This window comes from Phalacrocorax aristotelis, chromosome 7, assembly GCF_949628215.1.
Source record: "Phalacrocorax aristotelis chromosome 7, bGulAri2.1, whole genome shotgun sequence".
Taxonomy (NCBI): Eukaryota; Metazoa; Chordata; class Aves; order Suliformes; family Phalacrocoracidae; genus Phalacrocorax; species Phalacrocorax aristotelis.
The window spans coordinates 54,720,006-54,740,867 of record NC_134282.1 but is presented as its reverse complement, the minus strand read 5'-3'; the positions used below and the strand labels follow the sequence as shown (position 1 = coordinate 54,740,867).

Below are 20,862 nucleotides of genomic sequence, written 5' to 3'. Positions count from 1 at the left end.
AGCCTCTTTCTCCGTAAGGTTAAAATGTGTAACATTAATTTTGCCCACATTTAATAAAAATGGGGAATCCTGGGAATCTTTTCCCAACCACCCATTTTTTCCATTGACAGCTGTTGTTAATCAGCAGTAAATAAAGGGCACTTAATGACTCGCTCAGCAGCACCTCCCTGTCTCGCCGCTTGGATACAGACTTACATGCTCAAACGACACAGAAAATTGGAATTTGCTGCAATTATTTCTAGTACATATCCCTTGCGGACAAATTCAGCTACATGCAGCACCATGAATAATTTCATTTCCCTACTCAAAGCAAGAAGGAATATAACGTTTAATTGCCAATTAATCTTGAGGCAACTAGAAATACAACCAGACCCTGGATAATGAGCCCGGAGCACCGCAAACAGCAGCAGAAGAGGGCGCCGGGGATTTGCCCCAGCACGTCCCTGGTGCAGGGGGGTGTTCGCCCCTTGGTGCCCCCCGAGGCATCGCTCCTCTCGCAGCCCCACCAGACACGGTGCTGGCTGCTCCCATGACACAAGGCTGACCTCCATCCCGCTCCATCCCTTCCCGCTGGCTGGAAACCTTTGTCCACTTCCCAAACAAACCGTATCCACGGCCAGCTTATACATATTTGTTCCTGGGCCAGCTGAATGCTTTACCTTAATTCCTTTCCCTCACTGGTATTTAAAGCCTGAGATACTTGTAGGGAACAACTGTGTTTGCTAAAGTGCTTTGGCCAGAGCGAAAACCCAGACCCACCCCCTGCCTGACACCTGCTTGGTGTGAATGTGGGGACCTTGCAGACCCACCCAATGTCGGACCCAGAGAAACAGGCTTGAGGAAAATGATTAATTTTATGACATTTACCACAATGAGCATCCCGTGGGCTGCAAGCATTCGGTCCTGACCGGGGTTGTTCCACCCATCACTGATGAGGTCTGGCCAAAAGCCATGGTGCAGGCACAGCCGCTGCATTCACAGCAGCGGGGTGACTTTCCCTCAGTTCACCCATTACCAGTCTCCTGCGATATAAAGCAATTGCTGCTTTTGTGTTTTAAGAGTGTTTGACCTGCTGGATAAAGCGTTGCCGGTTTCTCTGAGCTCTCATGTGGGACCTGCTACTCAGCACCTTTCCAAGATGGCCATAAACCAAAGGGTACCACTTAAACACAGAAATAAACCTGCTGTGAGGGTTTTCTTCCAGCTTTCTGAGTTACAAGAAATGATCTGGTAACAGGAGTGGCTGATGTGGGTGTGAGAGCACTGCTCAGGCTCGGAGCTAGGCATGGGTGGAAATCAGAGGGCACGAGGCTTTCCTGAGCCAGAGGCTGCTCTTATCTCCCCGGCAGCCCTGCCCAAGGTCCAGCAAATCTGTTCCTGCTCCTATCGCCGTCAGGAGGACAGCGATACCCTCTTTGCTTCCCCAGACGCCAGCAAGGAGCCACAGGGCTTTCCCGGCTGCCGCTAGCACGGGCGAGAGCAATGGCTCTCAGATCCAGTGCAGATTTTCCTGCACTGGAGTCGTGCTTGTTCGAGTTCCTCGTCTCAGCACGGAGTAAGAAAAACGTCCCCAGCCCGGCTGGGGCATCGCACAGAGGCATCTGGGTGCCTGCCGGGCTCCGATGCTCCCTGGGAGCCATCTAAGGACACAGCCAACCTTATCTTCTCCACTCACAGCTGGATGCAGCTGTAAAACAACAGGCACATCTAAAAATAACCTCTGTGTAATCATCAATTAATTTATAACCTGGCGACAGAACAGGATTCTGGTTCTAATTAATTCCGACCTCCCTTAATTGAAGAGAGCTGACTGCCGGTGAGATGTTTGCTTATGTTTGAGCTGTTCCATCTCTGTTAAAAATTAATCTGATAATGGTTTTAACATTTAAACTCTTCTGGGGTTATTTGCGTTTTCGTTTCCAGTGAGAACACGATGGCTCACACAAATACATGAGTTTGCTGGTATTGGTGCACTCCGTGTTACAGGAGATAGAGGCTCCTTGTGCTTCTAACATAAACACATGAATCACCCCAGCTTGCATTAATCTTGTGCAGCAAAGATCCTTTAAAACACAGGAAAGGGCTGGAGTTTACGTTCATGCCTGTTCTGGGAGCCTCTGCCTGTGGATTTACACATCTGTGATTTCCTGCCCTGTGAAAGTTTTGTTCCTCCTCATGGTTTGGCAGGAAATGTTTGTATTTCCAAGAGGCGTTTCCTGCCCTGGGCTGCAGCCAGAGCATTTATGTCATTTTTAATCCAGGATTTTAGCATTTCTTTGTGCGCTTCCTACACATCTAAGTGGCTATTCTGGTACAACCTTGGCTACGCCACGCGGCTCCATGGCTCTCATCACCCAGCCCAGCACAGAAATCTTCCCTTGATAAAAATAGCCGGAACCACATATCATTTCTTGAGCAAGCCTGACTAATTATTTCCTAAATGTTGAGCTGCCTGATAGACTTGCAAATGCAGGAGGGTCACGCAGACACCGAAAAGGAGGGATTTCACGGCTAAAAGCATCCCAACAGCCGGCGGTCACAGTCTCCAAAGCCCAGTTAACCAGAGCCGCTGCTTCTGCCCTCTCCAGGATAGGTTTTAGGAGAAACACAGCTGAATACGGGACAAGTGCAAGGAGCTGAAAGGATGAGAATGGGTGTCCCAGGCTGCAGAGGGGGCCCTTCGCAGAGCAGCCCACGGGGCCGGCTCCTGCACCGCGGGCACCGGCCGCCCGCCGCCCTCCCGCCTGACCCGCTCCGGCTCTCAGCCCGCTCTTTGTTCAATAAACCTCCTGAGGGTCTCACGTTTCTTTCTGGACAGACAAAAAGCTTTTTTTTTTCTTTTTTGTCTAGACACATAAAAAAGATAAGGTTGATTAATATGCTTATATCACTGACATCTAATCCCCTCATTATATTGCTTTTCCTTTTAAGTGCTGTTAACCCTTGCAGCCCACAGATTTCTGGCTTACAGGGAACTGCCTGCTGCCGTGGGACTTATTTCTATGAGTAGAGGTGAGAGGAGAAGCCAAGCCGGTGCCCGTGGCACGGCCAAGCACCGCGGCTGCAGCCAGAGCAGGTAGCCGAAGCTGGCGGAGCGCCTGCAAGGCTCAGGTTAGAATGGGGCTGACTCGCTGGAGCATCTGCTCAGACATACCCACAGACGCTGGAGAACGGGTCTTTTATCTGACTTTCTCGTAGTGAGCCCAGGCTTCTTTCAGAAGTGTTGCATTCTGGGACTTCATCCCTAAACAGCTTTCCAGTGGTCAGAGAGCTTAATCGCTTGTTATTTCCTCCTGGCTTCCTTTTTCTGGATTATACTTTGCTCCTGAACCAGGCCCCCTCGCCCCACGCCCACCCTGGCACAGGCACCCAGGCGGTCCCTTTGCTGGGTGACGCTTCTGCCTCTGACAAGCACATCCCAGCTCACATTCCTGCCAGTAAGACCACACTCAGCCCCTGGAGAGCCCAATCCTCTGGACATTTGTAGAAGGTTATATCATTCCCACTTAATTATCGATTAGCCAAGCTAGCCTTACACAACTCATGTATAAAACACCCCCTCCATCTTCCCACACATACTTCACTTTTTAGTGGGCTGACTGGTTTTTCCTTCCTCCCCCATCACTCCCCACGTTGCAGCCAGCACCAGCTCCCGGTTTGGCAGCACCATAAGTGCCACGCACCCATCACCCTTCCCCGTGCCCAGACCCCCGGCTCGCCCCTGGCACCCAGCCTGTCCCACCCCGGGTGCTGCTGTGCCGGCGGCCCGTCCCGTCCCGGGGTCCCTCCTCGGGAGCAGGACGGCGTTGTGCCGCTGGCCAGCTGGGAGAGCACGGGGCACGACCTGCCCTGGAAAAAATAATTGAGCGTAGCTTGTCTTTCAGCACAGCCAGTTATTGCTGGCACCCTCCTCCAGACTCTGGGGGGACCGAGAAGTGAAAGGTGGGGAGAATAAAAATAAAGAATGACTCTAAACTTGGCTAGAAAAAACATCTACAGCTACTGGACCCAGAAATGGGCCATGTTCCTACACGGCCTCTACTTCGTTTCATGGCACAGCTTCAAAGGGACCCACCAGACCACCCAGCCGGTTCACAGCACGCCCCCCCAGTGCCCGCTGACACGGTGCCATTTAAACCTCCCTAGCACTGAGCACACCAAGTGACACCGCGCTGTGCCTCGCCACGCCGCTGCGCGGCCCGCGACGAGCGGCAAAACTGTGCACGCCCGAGCTCCTAACTGGGAGTCGCTGCCCCAGCCCTGACCGGTACTGCACGGTGGAAAAGTGTCTCCGACCACGGCAGAGGATGGCGACTGAGAATGATGCATCGCTCCTCCATAAAACTGATGATGGACCCGCTCTGCAGGTAATATTCCTCACCTGAGAGCCTGGGTGGTTTTCACACCAGTCTCCACAATTATTACCATGTCCTCAAAACACAGCATTTATCCCAAACACAGGCTCCTGGGGAGCGTAACCACACTAAAGACAAAACATTCAGCTCTCAGGATGGGCAGGATGGTCGCTTACCCGACTCGGAGCTCTCGCAGTCCTGCGGGTTGCACTTCTGCGTGCTCTCGGGCCAGGGCTCGTGGTCGCAGAGGCTGCTGTCCTCCTCAGCCAGCCCCGTCTTGGTGTTGATGCACTTGACCTGGCGCCGCTGGATGCCCCCGCCGCAGGGAGCCGTGCACTGCGGGAGCGGGACAGCCCCGTCATCCCCGGAGGGGCCCGTCCCCGCGCCCCACGGAGCCACCCCCCAATGCCACGCTGTGCTGGCAGCACCAGACCCCAGGAGGTTTTTATTGCAGTAGCCCCCAGTTTGGGTCCGCGGGTTGGGTTTCTCCCCCCATTCCTTGCATTTCGTGCAAAAGCCCCGTCGGGAGGAGCGGCACGCTCCCGCCCGCGCCCGCTCACCTCTCCCCAGGAGCCCACCACCCAGGTGGTGCAGGGGTGCGTGTTGCAGGGCCGGGTGGTGTTGGGCCGTAGCGCCTCCTCGCAGCGGCCCAGCTCCGGGCACGTCACCAGCCGCTCCTGCTCCCCGCCGCCACACGCCTCCGAGCACTGCCAAGACACAAGCCGTCAACATCTTCGTAAGTGGTCTGGGTAACAGCATCAAGTGTAGCCTGATGAATTTTGCAGATAACACCAAACTGAGTGGGGAAGTGACACTCCAGAAGGGAGAGCTGCTCTGCAGGGAGATCTGGATAGGCTGGAGGAGTGGGCCAGCAAGAACCTTATGAAGCTCAACAAGGACAAGTGTAAGGTCATGCACCTGGAAAAGCATAATCCAGGCATGCAGCACAGACTGGGATCCACCTGGCTGGAGAGCAGCTCTGTGGGAAGGGACCTGGGGGTCCTGGTGGGCAGGAAGCTCAACATGAGGGAACAGTGGCTGCTGCAGCCAAGAAGGCCAACAGGATGCTGGGTTGCATCAAAAAGGGCATTGCCAGCAGAGAGAAGGAAGTCATCATCCCACTCTACTCAGCACTGGTCAGGCCGCACCTGGAGTCCTGTGTCCAGTTCTGGTCCCCGCTGTACAAAAAGGATGTGGACAGGCTGGAAGGGGCCCAGAGAAGGGCCACCAGGATGATCCAAGGACTGGGAAGCTGCCATACGAGGGTAGGCTGGGAGAGCTGGGTTTGTTCAGCCTTGAGAAAAGCAGGCTCAGAGGGGATCTCATCCCCATGTACCAGTACTTAAGGGGCAGCTACAAAGAAGACAGAGACTCCCTTTTTACATGGAGTCCCATGGAGAGGACAAGGGGGATGGACACAGGTTGCTCTTGGGGAGATTCCGATTGGACACCAGAGGGACATTTTTCACACTGAGGACAGTCACCCATTGGAATAATCTCCCCAGGGAAGTGGTTGGCTCGGCCACCTTGGGCACCTTCAAGAGTCATCTGGACAGGGTGCTGGGCCATCTTGTCTAGTCTGGGCTCTTCCCAGAAAGGTTGGACTAGATGACCCCTGAGGTCCCTTCCAACCTGGGATTCTGGGATTCTGTGAAAAGCACCATAAGAGAAGGGCGGACATGCTCCAGGCATTGGTGTCTTAAGGAAATACACTGCAAACCCGCCCTACAAATACATAAACACCCACAAAACCTGCTTCCCAGGTGGAGTGCCCGCTTTGTAGCTGCTCCGGCTATTAGCGGGTGGTTTCCTTCTTGGTGCTCAAAGCTGGCTGGGGGTTCCCAGCGGCAGGAGGGTCCAACAGACCCCGCTGCAAGTATCTGCTTAAATTTTGCAGGCCTGCAAACAGGCAGGCTGAGCCTGCTGCCTCCTTGCTGGCACCGATCAGCGCCAGCGAAGCGTCTGCGCGGCCGCAGGCAGCTCGGCCCCCGCCAGCCACGCACTCGCCCAGCAGCAGCTACTGAGCGTTTGCTCTGGGCAAGCGCACGCTGAGCGCTGGCCGAACGCCCTTCCAGAGAGAGAGAGGAAAGACAACTGTGGGTGTGAGACATCCCGCCGCGGCGGGTGCCCAGCCAGGTGAGAAGTCCCACTGCGATGCTCGGGGGTGTAGCGCTGCCCCCCACGCACCCCGCTCAGCCCCCTCCCCAGCAGCCCTTACCTCCCTCCAGGAGGACGTGTACCAGTCCAGGCACGGCGCGCTCTGGCAGGGGAGCTGCGCGGGTGGTTTGTAGAGGACAGCCTGGCAGTGGAAGGGCCGCAGGAGCCTCTGGTCTCTGGTGTCGACGCAGTGCACATCCCGAACCTTCATCCCCCCGCCGCAGCTCCTGGAGCACTGGGAAACGACCCGAGCATCACACCGGGGAAGGGCAGCAGGGGCCGGTGCAGGGGGAATCCCTCTGGCAATGGGAGGTGACCCTAGGGACTCTCTGCTTTGGGTTGGGTTGAGTTGATTCTCAACCTCTTTTCACCTCTTTCTCTAGTCCAAGCTAGAGAAAAGTCCGTGCAGCTCTGAATCCATCACTAACTCCCCTCTGAAAGCAATCGGCTTCCAGTTGTAACAGCAACAAAGTCCTCCCTTACAACTGATGATCTCCCACCTGCACAGCCAAGAAACGGCGCCCACCTGGAGCAAGGGGGGTTGCTCCCCACCACTGAACATACTGGATTAACCCAACCCAACTGCAAACACCCCCTAGTAGTGTAAATCGGCAAGAATGTTTTCCGCAAACTTCCAAACCCCTCTTCATTTAGTTTTTGCAAATTCCTGGCTTTTCAACCAGCCCAAGAGCAGGAAATATGGGAAGATTATCGTGAGATGAAGTAGTTTAAACTCTGTGGCAAGCGCAAATCTTTACCCTCTGCCCTTGTGAGCCATGGGGCAAGAGCGCGCCCCGAGAGCAGGTAACGCTCGAGCCATGGGGCAGGCATTCTGTGGATTCTTCAGGACCCTCCCTACTGGCTGCACGCCTATTTACCTTACTCCAGTTCCCCACGCGCCACGACGAACACGGTCTCAGGGAACACCTCCGAGCAGGGACGGGTTTGTTCGCAGCGGCACAGCCGTCGTCGCTGCCGGTGCTGCAGCGCACGGTCCTCCAGATCGCGCCCACGCCGCAGGTGACCGAGCACTGCAACACATGAGGCAGATGCCGGCTCCTCTCCTCTCCTGCCGGCCCCAGCGGGGCTGTCCCTTCGTGCCCCTGATGCCCCGTGGCCAAGGACAGAGCCCGGTGGCCCAGCAGAAAGGTCCCTGGGGACTCGGCCCATCACCCCCTCCATGGCCATCAGGAGGGGTGCCAGCAGAACTGGGGCATGCGGAGGCAGGGCGGCGGGATGATGTGGAGAGAGGAGCTTTCCCAGAGGCTGGCCGCCTGGCAGAGGACCCAGCCCTGCAGAGAACTCGCCATAGCGGGAGGCTCCGCTCGACCCAGTCCCACATCAGGCAGCTCTTGGTTTGGGGGGAGACGGAGCAAAACCCTCCTTCATGACCCATTTCAGTCATTTCTGGGACTGCCTTTTCTCTCCCTGTTCAGTTTTTGGCTTCCAGGAGGATTCCCACGCCGTGACCCCAGACCCCAGCAGCGATGGCCATTGCCCCGTGCCAGCGTCCCAGACACGGCCGCCTGCAGCTCGGTGGGAAACGGGGTAGTGACGGGGATCTCTGCGGCTGGGGGTGCCTTTAGCTTTTTTGTTGCTAGGTCTCTCTTAATTAGCACTAATGGCTTCAACCGTTTGACTGCTGTCTCAGAAAGCTCTCTTCCATGCCCTTCTTTCACAAGCACCGCCTGTCCCCTGCTCTTTCAGTGCTACAAGCTCCACTAACGATTTCTCTCCACCTGAAAGGCAGTGCTTCCACCTCCTCTTTCGGATCCACCCCTTGCTCCCCAGACTGATCTGTTTTGCAGCAGCCCTTCCATCTTAAAAGCCTTCGCAGGCCTTTCGAAACACACCCGTGTGCCTCCGTGTCCCGGCACTGCCACCAGTCCCATCCCCGTGGCAGAGCTCCCTCCAACGCCCCGGCTCCACGGCAGCGCCCGGGCGATGCTCGATGCTCTTTCACAAAGCCCGTGCATGGGGCTGTGTTTTGCTCATATTAAGCATTGTCCTGACCATTACCGGGTCCTTTGTGCAGCCTTCTTAAGAGCCTCCCCCGGTGCTCAGTCTCCGGTGCTCCACGACATGGAAGGCTTGTTATTTTTGTGCTTTCTGATAAAAGCCCATTACCGTGAATTGCAGCAGCCATTTGTCTGTCACTGCAAACGCCGTGCAGAGCACAGCCCCAGGACAGCTGGGCAGCAAGAGGGTAGCTGATAATTGCCAATAATCCCCTATTCACTACATTCAGCACAGCTCCTTCCCTTTGGGAATCTGGAGCCTTGAGGCACCTTACACTTGACATTTAAATTTCTGTCATTTTGTGGCATATTTTAAAATACTCCCTCCGATGAAATAGCAGCAGCTTGCTCCTGGGCCTGGGGTCTCCCGGGGTGCTCAGCCCCGGCAGAGGGGCTCCGAGCTTGCCTGCTCCCCCAGAACAGGCAGGGATTTGGGTGGGGAGCGCACTCCCCTGCCCGCAGCGTGCTGCCACCACCGCCCGAGCACCCGCTGCCCCGGGACCCTCCCTGCACGATGGGGATCGCCATGCACGGGGGAACCAGCCCCCCTGGAGCAGGGAGGTGTGCCAGGGCAGCAGGCGGGCTGGCTGCAAATGTTCCGAGCATTGCAGGGTGCGAGGAGCCGCCAGTGCCCGAGGGAGCGGGGTGGGATGGAGCAGCAGCTGGGAGCGTGTGAGCCACGCAGAGGGTGTTGCATGCAAAGAGCCATGCTCCAGAGACCAGCTGGGAGAGGGACAGGTCACTCACCTCCGAACCAACCACATCACACTTTTAATGGGACTCAACACGTACCTCGCTCCAGTTCCCGACCTCCCAGCTGGGGATTGCAGCGGCTGCCACAGTGGTCGATTGCAGAAGCAAAGCCTCTTCCTTCTCCATCTCTTCCTTCTCCATCTCCTCCTTCTCCCAGAGCGGTGTGGGGGTGGGAGTGGGCTCAGATAACTCATACTCCCCATTGCTGAAAGCAAACGTCCCTGGGGCTGCCCACGGCGAGCGCTCCCCTGGCGCGGTGCTGCTGAGCGGGGCCCTGTGGGAGGTCTGCTGTGCACGGGGCGATGCCGGCTCCGGGTGGTGGGACACCCCCACGGTCCACCATGCCAGGGGGGACTCGGAGGGCGATGCTCCTGCTGGGTGCGCGGGAGGGCTGTGAGCCGGCGCCGTGAGCACAGCTGGCACCAGAGCTTCTTGCTGGGTGAGGCCGCTGGAGGTGAGCTGGGTGGCTGGCCCGGGCATGGCAGGGGACAAGGACACCGCTGTTGGAAAGGCTGTAGTGGCCACCAAAGGGGCCGAGGTCAGGGACGTGGGGGTGAAGAGCTCTGGCTGGTGCCCTGCCTGCCCCGCAGGGCCCCTGTCAGCACCCACGGGATAGGGACTCGTGGCAGGAGGGGTGCTGCCAGAACTCCTTCCCATCTCCTCCCCTGGTCCCTGCAGGGTGGGGAAGGAAGGCTCTGCCCTCTCTGTCCCACGGGCTTGCTCGTCGGCTGCCGGTGCTGCGTGCGTGCCTGCCATCCTCTCCGGCATTTCTGCCCACCCTTCCTGCTCCTTGGTCTCGGGGGCAGCACCGTTAGCGTTACTGGTGATGACAAGACCCATTTCCCTTGAGTCTTCATGGCCTCTCCCTGCAGAGCCGGCCACATCGTGCTCCTCGCTGCTGGCGCTACCTGGCCCCTCTGTGCTCGTATGCCCCTCGCCGCTGCTCCCCGGCTCTCCCAGACTGTTGGGTGCATCGGCTGCGCCAGCGCTGCCCCTGCCAGCAGGCAGCGGCGGGGAGGGATCAGGCAGGTAAGGAGCCCAGGGAGCGAGGCCGCGGGCTGGAGCATCCTGCCCAGGACTGGTCCTTGTCGGCACGGCTCCCCCGGGCTCATCTGGGGGCAGGTGGTCGTGGCTGTTTGCAGAATCATGACTCGTGGTGCTCTGGGTGGGTGGGTGGTCCTCGGAGCCGGGCACAAGTGCTCCGTCCTCCTCACCCATTAAGTCAGGGACGGCATATTTGGGAGCGGCTGTCCCCGCATCCTCGGGGACCATGCTCAGGAGGTCATTTATGGCTAAACCCCCAGGCTCTGTCTCTCCTTCGCTGTGCACAGCAGCAGAAGCATTTGCTTCGCTGGTCACCAGATGGTCCTCACTTGCTCCTGCTCCCGGCTTGACAGTGCGCAGGACATCGGCAGGCATCTCACGGGACCCCTCCATGTCGTTGGTGCTCAGCTCTGGTTTATGCCCCTCGCCTTTGGTCTCCTTCTCTGTGAAGGGATAGTAAGACAGATCCTCATGGAAGTTGATAAAATTATAATCGTAGTAAAAATCATCAACAAAGACATTTCCCTTCTTGGTTGAGAAGTCTTCCTCAGTGATGATATTGACATCATTAGACTCCGGAATATTTGGAATTAAGGGGTTAAATTTAGCAATGTGGTTGCTGGGGATGTAATGGATTTCATTAAATATCTCTCTGCTGGAGGACCCACTGCCAGACCAGTCCATGTTGGTGTTGTCTAATTTCTCCTGGCACTGCAGCAAGGAGCAAATAGTTTCCGAGCTGGGTCTTTCTGCGGGGTCACAAGCGGCTCCGGTGCTGTTGCTGCAGTGAACAGGGCGCCTCTGTGTCCCGTTCCCACACGTCACGGAGCACTGGGAAAGGAAGAGAGATGCAAACATCAGGGACGGGAGTGCGGGTGAGGCCGGGTGCAGCAGGAGTAGTGGGGAAGGGGCTGCAGCGGTGCTGCAGCGGTGCTCGCGCCCCTCCAAGCTACCGAAGCAGGCGCTTGACCATCCCATGCACCGCGATGCTTTGGGCACGGGGAGAAGGGACCCACCTGGGTCCCGAGACGTCTCCTGTGCCAGTCCCAGCTGGGGCATGGGGTCCCCTGTACCACAGGTCGGGAGCAGGGGGTACCAGTCACACTGGTAAGCAGTGTTATTACCGGCCCAGCCTACCTCCGGGGCTGAGTCCCCATTAAAGTCCATCCCAGTGCAGGGCTGGTACTGCAGGGTGCTTTGCTCGGGGCGATCCTTGACCTGCACTCCAGCCAGAAACAATTTTCCCGAGAGATGGACATTGTGAAGGGCATTGGGTAAGACGATCTAATAGCCCTCTTCTATGACCTATTGCCATGAATTACATCTTTTCTTCTAGAAAAGAATTTTTTGAAGCAGGGAATAACAAGATGGGTGTTGTCCCAGTAGGGAAAAAGCAAGGGTCAATAAGGAACTTTGTTGAGGACACTCCCTCCTCCACCATAATGGTCTCTTTGAGGTTGTTCAGTATAAAAGAAACCCACAAGCTGGAAAGAAGGACAGCAAAATTTTCTGCTGGGTAAGTAAATCATAGTGCTACTAACATCATGTGTGGGCTGCACAAGCCGCAGGCCGCTGCAGTTTGCAGTGACAGATGCACAGAGCGTTAGTCATGTACATCAAAGTGCCTGATACAACCCTGCCAAGAACAAACGGTCAGCAAGGCAAACCAACCCGAGAGAGGAGATTTCTGCTGAAACCCCTGCTATTTGGATGAAAACGGATGGGCTGGCGCAGGGGTTTGATGCACAGCTGCTAGCACGTGGAAATTAAGAGGTTAAGGTGGAGAGGCAGAGCTGCTGGGCTGGGCTGGCCGGAGGTGTGCTCCTTGAACAGTACATACTCCTGTAGTTTGAGCCTTTCTCATCTTTGCTCAGGCCTCGTCAGGACCAGCCCCGCTCCCCTCGCCGGCCCTGGTGGGCTCCCGGGTGGGTGCCCACCCTGCGGGACGCCCCCACCCAGAGCGGGGCTGTCCGGAGGAGACGGTGACCCAGCGGCCAGGGCGCCTGTCCGAGCCGAGCTCTGCACGCCGGCTGCAGCTTCCCCAGCTCCGGGTCTCCCGGGCAATGCCGCGCAGGAGCAGAAGCGACCCTGAGGACTGCGCCCAGCAGCAGCGACAGTCCGTAACATCGCTTGGCCAGGCGTTTCCCCCAGCTACACTAGCTTGCTGAAATAAAACATTACCACACATCAGCATCTGCAGGAGGGGTGCAAGCAAGCTGCTTCTCCACGTGGGACAGCCAAACCAAGGAAAACAGAGGTCTACTCCTGCAGCGTGTACCCTAAGCTAAAATTTCTTGGCAAATGCCTCCAGCTCCAGCCAGGAGAAAAATACCAAGTATAGAAGCTCTTGCAGGGAGAAGGGGGATTATTTGCCAAGGCTCGGTTATCAGGAAAGCCTCTGGGACACTGATAAGAACCGATGGCTGTTAGGAGCCTCATGGAGGAACACCCAGAGCTTGCAGGAGGGCTCAGCATCCAGCACACGACCGCAGGAGGCATTACAGCAGACAGTGTGCTGGGAGGTGCTCCGGCCAGCAGCAGGCAGACGCTCCTGTATGCAGACCCTCATGTGTTAACAGACAACAAATAACGCTTCTGAGTGCACCGATAGCTTCTTTGGGAAGTCCATAGAGCTGGATATACGTTGCTTTAGGGTCCTTCTGAAAGCACTAAGTCCCAGTGTTTATGCACTTAGTTGGGCTACCCAAACCGCAAATAACCCCTTCGGCTTTGCGGGCGCTGCCCTGCCCGAGGGTCTGCCAGCACAAAAAAAATGCAACAACCCCCTATTACTATTGCTGGACAGGAGGACCGCGTTTCTGGGAAGCTTCCAAGCCCCTCAATTTTCTCTGCTTACTGCTGGTGGTGGAAACGGAGAAGAAGGAGGGCTCTTGCTTTAAGCGAAAGAAGGACAGAAAAATTACAGATATCTCAAGATCTCGAGCACGTTTTTCCTGGGCTCACAGACCTGCCGATGTCAGCACCACAGACCCGCGGGCAATTCATGATTTTCCCTTTAAACTATTGTGGCCTTCCTTCTCAGCCCTGCAATTGTGGCTTTTGTGGGCCCCTAGAAAAATATTTCTAAATAGCTCTCACTTAGCCTTCAAATTTTCTGTTCGCGTTTTTATTCCGTTTGTTTCTTAGCAACAAGCTCTGTTCCCAGGCTCTCTCATTTCTCTCCCGATACTTGTCTTCACACTGAAAAAATTCTGAAACCACTGCTTAAATTAGGAGTTATAATTTTCTGGTTAAAACCCTCAACCTGCGGTTAAGCTGACCCACAGAAATACAAAAATAAATAAAGACTACACAGGGTGTCCACAGACCGTGGCATTTTTTTATATGGGGGTTTTTTGGTCTCTCCTTCTCTTTTAAAAAAAATGGTTGAAAAATCTGTGATGCCCCACCCTGTTCCCTGGGAGCACTGCTGAGGGGGTCTGTGCCCACCCCTGCAGCACGGCCAGGGCAGCTTCGCCCTGGCGCCAGGGCACGCTGCCGGGGAGCAGATGCCCGCCAGCCAGCACACATATGCACGGTGCATCCAGGCCCCAGCTTGCCTCTAACACCCTGCTTCAGCAGGCGAGAATTATCTTTAAGGCTTCTGCCTAAACAAAGGGGAAGGTTTGTGGTGCTGGAAAATACCTGAAAGGTTGAAACCCTCTTGTTTCTGCCCTCCTTGCAATCAAGCATGGAGCATCCTTCAGAGAGGACGGGGCAGAGTCAAACAGCTCAGTGCTCCTTCCTCTCTCTGAGACCTCCCCGTGCCGCGAAATGCCCATCCACGTGAGCTGGTGTTACAACGTGAGCCCACAGAAACACATCCATGAATTTTCCCTGCAAGCAGGAGCACAGCCATCACGCTTGGGCAGGCTGAGGATGTCCGGGGGCACTTTGTCCCTAGCTCCCACCAGCTTTGCAAGACACTGGGACCTCCCCGACGCTCCTTCTCACCTCGGACCAGTTCCCCACGGCCCACTGGGAGGGACAGGGAACCTCCCGGTGACAGGGCGCAGTGGCGTCTGGCTTGGAGAGGTGCTGGCAGTCTGCTTGCTGCAAGGCCCTCTGCTCGTCCAGCCCCACGCTCTGGATGCAGAGCACCGTCCTCTTCATCAGCCCCGACGGGCCGCAGGTGGCCGAGCACTTCTGCCATTCGCCGACCCACCACCTGCGGACACGCGGAAGGGGAAACGTCTCAGCCGGAGCGAGCGGCTGCGAGCCAGGCTCTGTCCCGTGCCCCGCCACGCCGAGCACTGCGGCGTGGTGGGTTTTAGCCACTGAGAGGTGTTTGAGGCCAGGAGATGTACGAGAGGCGCACGCGGGCTTCAGCAGCCGGCCTGGGGTCACGGGGGAATCAGGATCCCAACTGCGCTTATGTTACAGCCCAAGGTGAGGGCGCCCGGACTGAGGGTCAGAGAGGGACCCTGCCAGGGTGGTGCCTCGCCATGTGGTTCGTGATCTGCAGACAGGCAATGCAGTGCCGGGGTCGGGCAACCACGGATGGGATGTGATCCCATGGACCAACGCAAGGTCTGGGACCCATTCTCAAGTACGAAGGAGAAGAGACGTGCAAAACCGGGGGTGCAAATAGCCACACGTGTCCCAGTGCAATCCAGGCACAGCAGCGACCGAGGCCCCCCTGCCTCTGGTCACCCCACTAGGGCAGTTTGGAGATTACAGCTTTGCAGAGGAGCGAGGGGAATCCCAGCAGACCTGGCCGGGCAGGGCTCCTCGCTGCATGTCCTCTGCTGGTCGTCGGGGCGGGTGAGCGCGTCGCAGTACTGCTCCTCCACAATGCCAGCCAGCTTCTCCACGCAGTGCACGATCTGCCGCTGCACCCCTGCAGACACAGGCAAGGGCTTGGCTCGAGGCGAAAATCAAACCGAACCACCAAGCATCCTCCGCCATCAGGCGACAGGAAGCCCCGAGGTAAGCTTGAGCCACCAAAAACAGGGGATACAAAATGAAACCGCCACTGAAACTGGAAGTCAAGAGCCCACCTCTGCTGAGGTACCGATGCCCTCATGGAGCCCAACGGCACCAGTGCTCCTAGTGTACCCAGGTGGGAAAAGCAGAGCTGGACACCTGGTCTCAACCTGACATGTGTGTGATGAGACCTACAGAGCTTAACTGGGCTGGAAAATGACCCTGGATACACAGCTGCAAAGCAGGGACACCTGGGACTGGGTGGATGGATGGATGGATGGGTGGATGGATGGGTGGGTGGATGGAGGAAAGCAACACCAGTGCAGCCAGGACACGGGCTCCCGGGCATTACAAGCAGCAGCCCACAGCCAAAGCCCTTCCCTGGGGCTGGTGGGACACAGTGTCTGTCTGTCCAGCACAAGGCAAACCTTGGCTCCTGCCATGAGACCGAGTCCAGGGCTGCTCACGCAGAAAGCCAAAAACAGATCACAGAAAGAATTAGCAAATCTTGTTCTCCCTTAGGAAAAAGCTGCTGGATTATACCTGTTCTGTCAGGGTTTAGGGATGTCAGGAAATACCTAAGGAATGGCAAGAGTTCCACAGAAGGCAAGGTGAGGACAACTGCGTCCTGAACCGTTGGCAGACCCCAAACTTGGAGAGACAGCTTGCTTCAACCTCGCAAACTCCGTGGGACGTCTCTGCTCGCCCTCCTGGTGCTCTGTCTGTTCCAAGTGGCTCACAGGGACAAGACGGGCTCAAAGCAGGAACAACATCACCCTTCTGCTGGCTCCCACCCTCAGATTTCTGCAATGACCCCAGCTTGGTCCTGGTGGCCTCTGGCTGCGTCCTTTGGTCACAGGCAATGCAAGAGGCATTGCTGGGCGAGCTGCTGAGCAGAAATCCCTGGAGTAAAACCTTTACTATCCTACAGCTTTGACAGTCAGCAGTGAGATGAGAGAGATGCAGAAAAATGCCCTTCTACAGGCTGCCTAATGGGATTTAATAGCGATGCAGCCAATGGAGACTCCACAGAAAACACCCTGCTGCCATAGGGACCTCTTGGCCAGGGGGAAAAGCCTTTCCCCACCTCTCCCGTTGTGAAAAGCCTCTGCAGCCGTGCTGCAGGACGCACCATGTGTTTGTCTGGGGCTGCCAAAGCCACGCGGAGGAGCACAGGAGAGGCAGGACGGTGAACGGTGGAGATGCTGCAGCCCGCGGGGGCAGCACCATCCTGGCACCACCTAAAACCACATCCAGCCACCAGAGCACGTGTGTGCTGTATGCACACCCCCACCGTGAGGCTTTTGGGGAGGCCGTGTCCAAAGGGGAGCCAACTGACAGCAGCACAGCTCTTTTTTGGCAGCCACAGCTCGGGGATAAATCACCTGCCGAAGCCTCCTGCCCCAGGTCTGCAGCGCTCACGGGGCGACATTTTTCAGGATGACCTCGCCCTCAACATACCACCTCGCTGCCTGCTTTTGTCCTTTTTGCAACATGTACTTGACCCATATCTTGGGAGAGCTGTAAATAATAACCACTGCAATCAGCTGAGATTGAGGCTGCTGAGTCGTGCTCTGGCTCAAGCGCTCGGGAGCTTACGGGGCTGGTGGGGCTGGGGCCCTGGAGTTGGTCCCTGCAGAAGAGGCTCAGCCTGAGCTCTCCCAGATCCATGTCTCGGCTCACAGGAGAGGGGCTCAGCCCTCCTCCAGCCACTCGCCTGTGGCCAGACAGGGTGAGCATCCTTCCCCCAGCTCCTGCCTGATTTGCTCCTGTATTTCCCTTCTGTTCTGGAAGCCAAGCAATCAAACCTTGCAAAGGAAAGCTGGTTTTAAAGAAAAGCAGGTGCCCTCAGCTCCCTCCCTCCTCGACTCCCCACACTGCAGGGCCTGTGCAACCCACAGCAAAGAGCTCTCACCATAAATGTATGTAAAATGCCCCACTGGCTCGTGCCGCCCCACAACCCTCCTGCTCCGAGCAGGAATCCACACTTATCTCCCAGGAACAGGCACAAAACATCTCCGGGCACTCTGTGCTACCTAGAAAGTACAAGTGTCCTTGAACGCCCTTTTTTTTTCAGTGGCAGCCGCTCTCAAGGGAGAGCTTGCTGGTCCCAGCCTCCTTGCGGCATGCTCGGACCATCCCCCTCCATCGGCCACCCCAAAAGCTGCCCCGGGGGCCCCCCGAGATGCTTGGCCAGGTGCAGTGGGGCAGGAGGGGGAAAAGCAAGTGTCCAACACCACAGGGCAGCGGGGGATCCCAGTGCTCTGCCCATGCTGGGCACCCTCCCCTGTGCTCTCCATAAAACCCTGGAAATGATCGCCCCTGGAGAGGCCCCCCCCAGGCAGGAGATCGGCCCCTCGACACCCCCTGGATTTCACTGAAGCTCTTTTGTCTCCATCACCCTCACACAGAAGAGCACCCGGTAACAGGACACCGAGCAAAGCTCTGATAAAGCATGGGGTCCGGCAGGCGAGCGCGGCAGGGGCACCGGAGGGCAGTGACCTCAGCAGATGTCACCGTTTCCCCCCCGCAAGACCTCCTGAAACCAAAGACTCAGGAATTTCTAAGGCACCCCCGCAGTATGGTGATGCTCTGCCTGCCCTGCTCCTTCCCCGCGGGCGGCCGAGCCCCGGGGTCCCGCGGGAGCCGGACTCACCGGTCCCGCACGTAGCAGTGCACGTGGTCCAGGAGCCGAAGCGCCAGAGGAACTCTGCCTGCTCGATCTCGTTCTCGCTGTCGGCCGGGCGCTGGATGGTGTACTGGTACCGCACGCCGGGGTTGGTCTCCTGAAACAGCAGCTGTGGGAAGACAACAGGCAGTCGGGGAGGTGGCAAATGCAGAGCAGTCCGGGCTGGCCATTGCACCCCAGGGGCTTTTCGGGAGATAACCACCTGCCTAGCACGGCCATAAAGACATCACTCCACGTCCAGCTCTGTACCAAGGCTGCATTTTTCCCCTCGCACCGTCTGTTGGCCAGTTGGCCTGTGATGGTTCCAGCTGCTGTACCCCAGCAGCAGCACACGACCATTTTGGGAATGGGATTAGCAAATGGCCGAAGCAGCGCAGGAGCAGAGGAGCTGCCCCAGCTGCCCCTGCTCAGAGTGCAGGGCTTGTGGAAATGTCAGGTAATAATAAAAAATAACAGTGAGAGCACTGAGAACCACCAGGGCTTTGGTTTTATGTCTCCTGTGATGAAGAGCCTGGAAGGATTCCCATTAATCCTGTCCAGTCCTGCTGCCAAATGCAGCCCCATCCAAGGACCTTCTTAAGATTCAGCAGGGTGAAGGGTCCTGGATGGCCAGATGTCCCCTTCCCTGCCCCCTTCCCTGCAGTCGGAGCTGGGGCAGGTTTTGCATGTGCCCCAGCCCAGCCCCGGGTCTGCAGCACATGCCCGCAAGGCCAGACCCCGTGCTCGCTGCCGCCGGGAGCATGCTGAGCCTCGTCTGCCTCCCTCCAGCACGCTCCCTGAACTCTCAGCGAGGGACGTTACAACGGGAGGGAGCTCTAACTGCTCCCAGCCCCGTGTGCTGGACTGACGGTGGCTGGCCCGGAGGGACGGACGGACACTGAGGTGAACATCAGTCAGTGACCTGTCCTTTGGGATGGTGGCAGAAGGAAGGGAAGGGGACAGTAGCAGGAAGGGAAGGGGACAGCAGAAGGAGTCCAGCCCCACAAAGGAGGAGTCAGATCTCACCTCCACATGTCCCAGAGAGCTGCAATTGCTCCAGCAACTCCCTCGGGGAAGCACCGCAGCACGTCTCGGCTCGAGATGCTGGCTACCTGCGCCCTTCCCCCTTTGCACCTCCAACCTGCCACTGCAGCCCCCGGGCTGCAGCAGGCGAGGGGCTCGACTGCGCTGGGGCTGCAGCCTGACGCGCCCCGCACAGAGCGGCTGGGGGTGCACCCACCCAGTGTGGCACCCCACTCGTGCGGTGGAAGAACGGGCTGCGGCAAACAGAGGGAGCCACCAGCAGCAAACGCTAGCGATGGCTGACGGTGACACGCGCCTGAAGGAATCTCCTTAGTTGCTCCCCACTCAAAACAGGCTTCCGCTGCTCTCAACATGCACGAAGCAGCTCCTGTAGTTGACACAAATCCTGCCCAAAGCACCTCCCACGCCAGCGCTCGGCAAAGGCTGGGTGTTTAACCTTGTTTTTCTTAGCCTAAGTGCTCCCATTATTGCCAAAGCTTTGTTGTTCTTGGAGCTTTGGCAGGAGCGAGGGCGTCCTTCTAAAACCTCTTCACAAATACTGAAACATTTTTGTCAAAAGGTTTTAATTAGGTTAGGAATCCCAGAAAGCAATTTGCTGGTGCCAAGCATGCCAGCGTTCCCATTAACAGCGGCGCTTGGTGGCAGACGAGCCCACGATCCCGCTCACATTTCTTTCTGAGCCTCTGCTGAAAGAAAGGCAAAAAGCGAAGACTCTGGCTGCTCGGCATGGCTGGGCTTCAGGGCAAGCCTCTGCAAAGGCTGATGCTCGGGAAGAGCGCACCGGGCCGAGCCGGGGTTGCCAGGGGGTTCCTGGGGGTCTGTGGGATGTACTCCCGTGGCGGTCACTGCCTCTGCGCCACACTTTGCACCACGAGGAATTTCAGCCCGGTGCTGGCTGTGCCATCGCCTGTGGGACGATTCCCACTGGCTTCTCCGGGCGAAAGCGTGGCCTCACGGGCACAAGGACATGGGCTCCCAACAGCTTTGCATTAACTGGCAGATCCCTCACTACTGACCACCCTGCGGCCCAGACTTAACTGATCAGGGGAAAAGTAATTTTCATGAGGTTGTGGGGATGTTGGCCATGGAGTGTGCTGTGAGCAAAGGAAAAGGCAAGCGTCAGGATGGTGGCAGTATTTTGAGAGTCTGTTCAGTTCCCGAGGGACCTGCCCGGCAGGGACGGCCTCGAGCCCCCCGCACCGCACTGCCTTCCCCCCACCCTCCCCTCTGACGGTTATAACCCCTGCAAAGCCGTGCAAAGCTTGCTAAAATATAAAGCTGTGCTGAAAAACAATCCCCCGGGCAGCTCTTTTCCATGGAATCCAGGTGAAAATTAATAGAGTGGGATTGGTTTGCAAAATAAGGCAATTTCCAGATAAGCCCCAGAGCTGCCGCTGCTGCAGCGGAGGAGGGGATTAACAGTGGTCGAGTTGGGCTCATATTAAATGCATTTGCAGGATGCACCAGGGGGGAATTTGAGAAGGGAAGGGGCTCGGAGCAGGACCAGCCCCTGGGCGGCTGCGCAAGCTTGCGGAAGCAAATTTGCTTTCAGAAACCATGAGCAACCTCACAGCTGCAGAGAAGCAAACGCGCGCTCCCACGGCGGGGGCAAAGACAGGGGCTCTCCTGCGACCTGGAGGTAAAAGGACTGTTGGGGTGAGCAAGTTCACACAGAAATAAATAACCCCTGAATTTCACTATCTGCTCCCCAGTGCCTGCTCTGCACAAAGGCTGTCTGCTGGAGGCAACACCTGATGGGAGCAGGAGATGGGCAGATGCTCTCCCGCCTGCAACTCTGCCATCCTGGAAACACGCTGCTGCAATGCCACTATTTTTAAAAAAAAAAGTATAATTGGGGTTTTTTTTTTTGGACTGTGTGGTTAATTGTAACCTCTCC

The 20,862-nt window shown here is 57.0% G+C and overlaps 1 protein-coding gene across 1 annotated transcript in view; it reads right to left on the bottom strand.

Moving 5' to 3' along the window:
• Positions 1–20,862, bottom strand: part of ADAMTS7 (ADAM metallopeptidase with thrombospondin type 1 motif 7) — a 52,538-nt gene that overhangs the window by 7,106 nt on the left and 24,570 nt on the right. Inside the window, exons 16-23 of the mRNA XM_075100852.1 lie at positions 17,910–18,051; positions 15,041–15,167; positions 14,282–14,495; positions 9,323–11,158; positions 7,391–7,543; positions 6,574–6,747; positions 4,916–5,062; positions 4,532–4,691 (exon numbers count right to left, since the gene is read on the bottom strand). Of these exons, the coding sequence (XP_074956953.1) occupies positions 4,532–4,691; positions 4,916–5,062; positions 6,574–6,747; positions 7,391–7,543; positions 9,323–11,158; positions 14,282–14,495; positions 15,041–15,167; positions 17,910–18,051 (2,953 nt within the window). The remainder of the gene's footprint in view (positions 1–4,531; positions 4,692–4,915; positions 5,063–6,573; positions 6,748–7,390; positions 7,544–9,322; positions 11,159–14,281; positions 14,496–15,040; positions 15,168–17,909; positions 18,052–20,862) is intronic.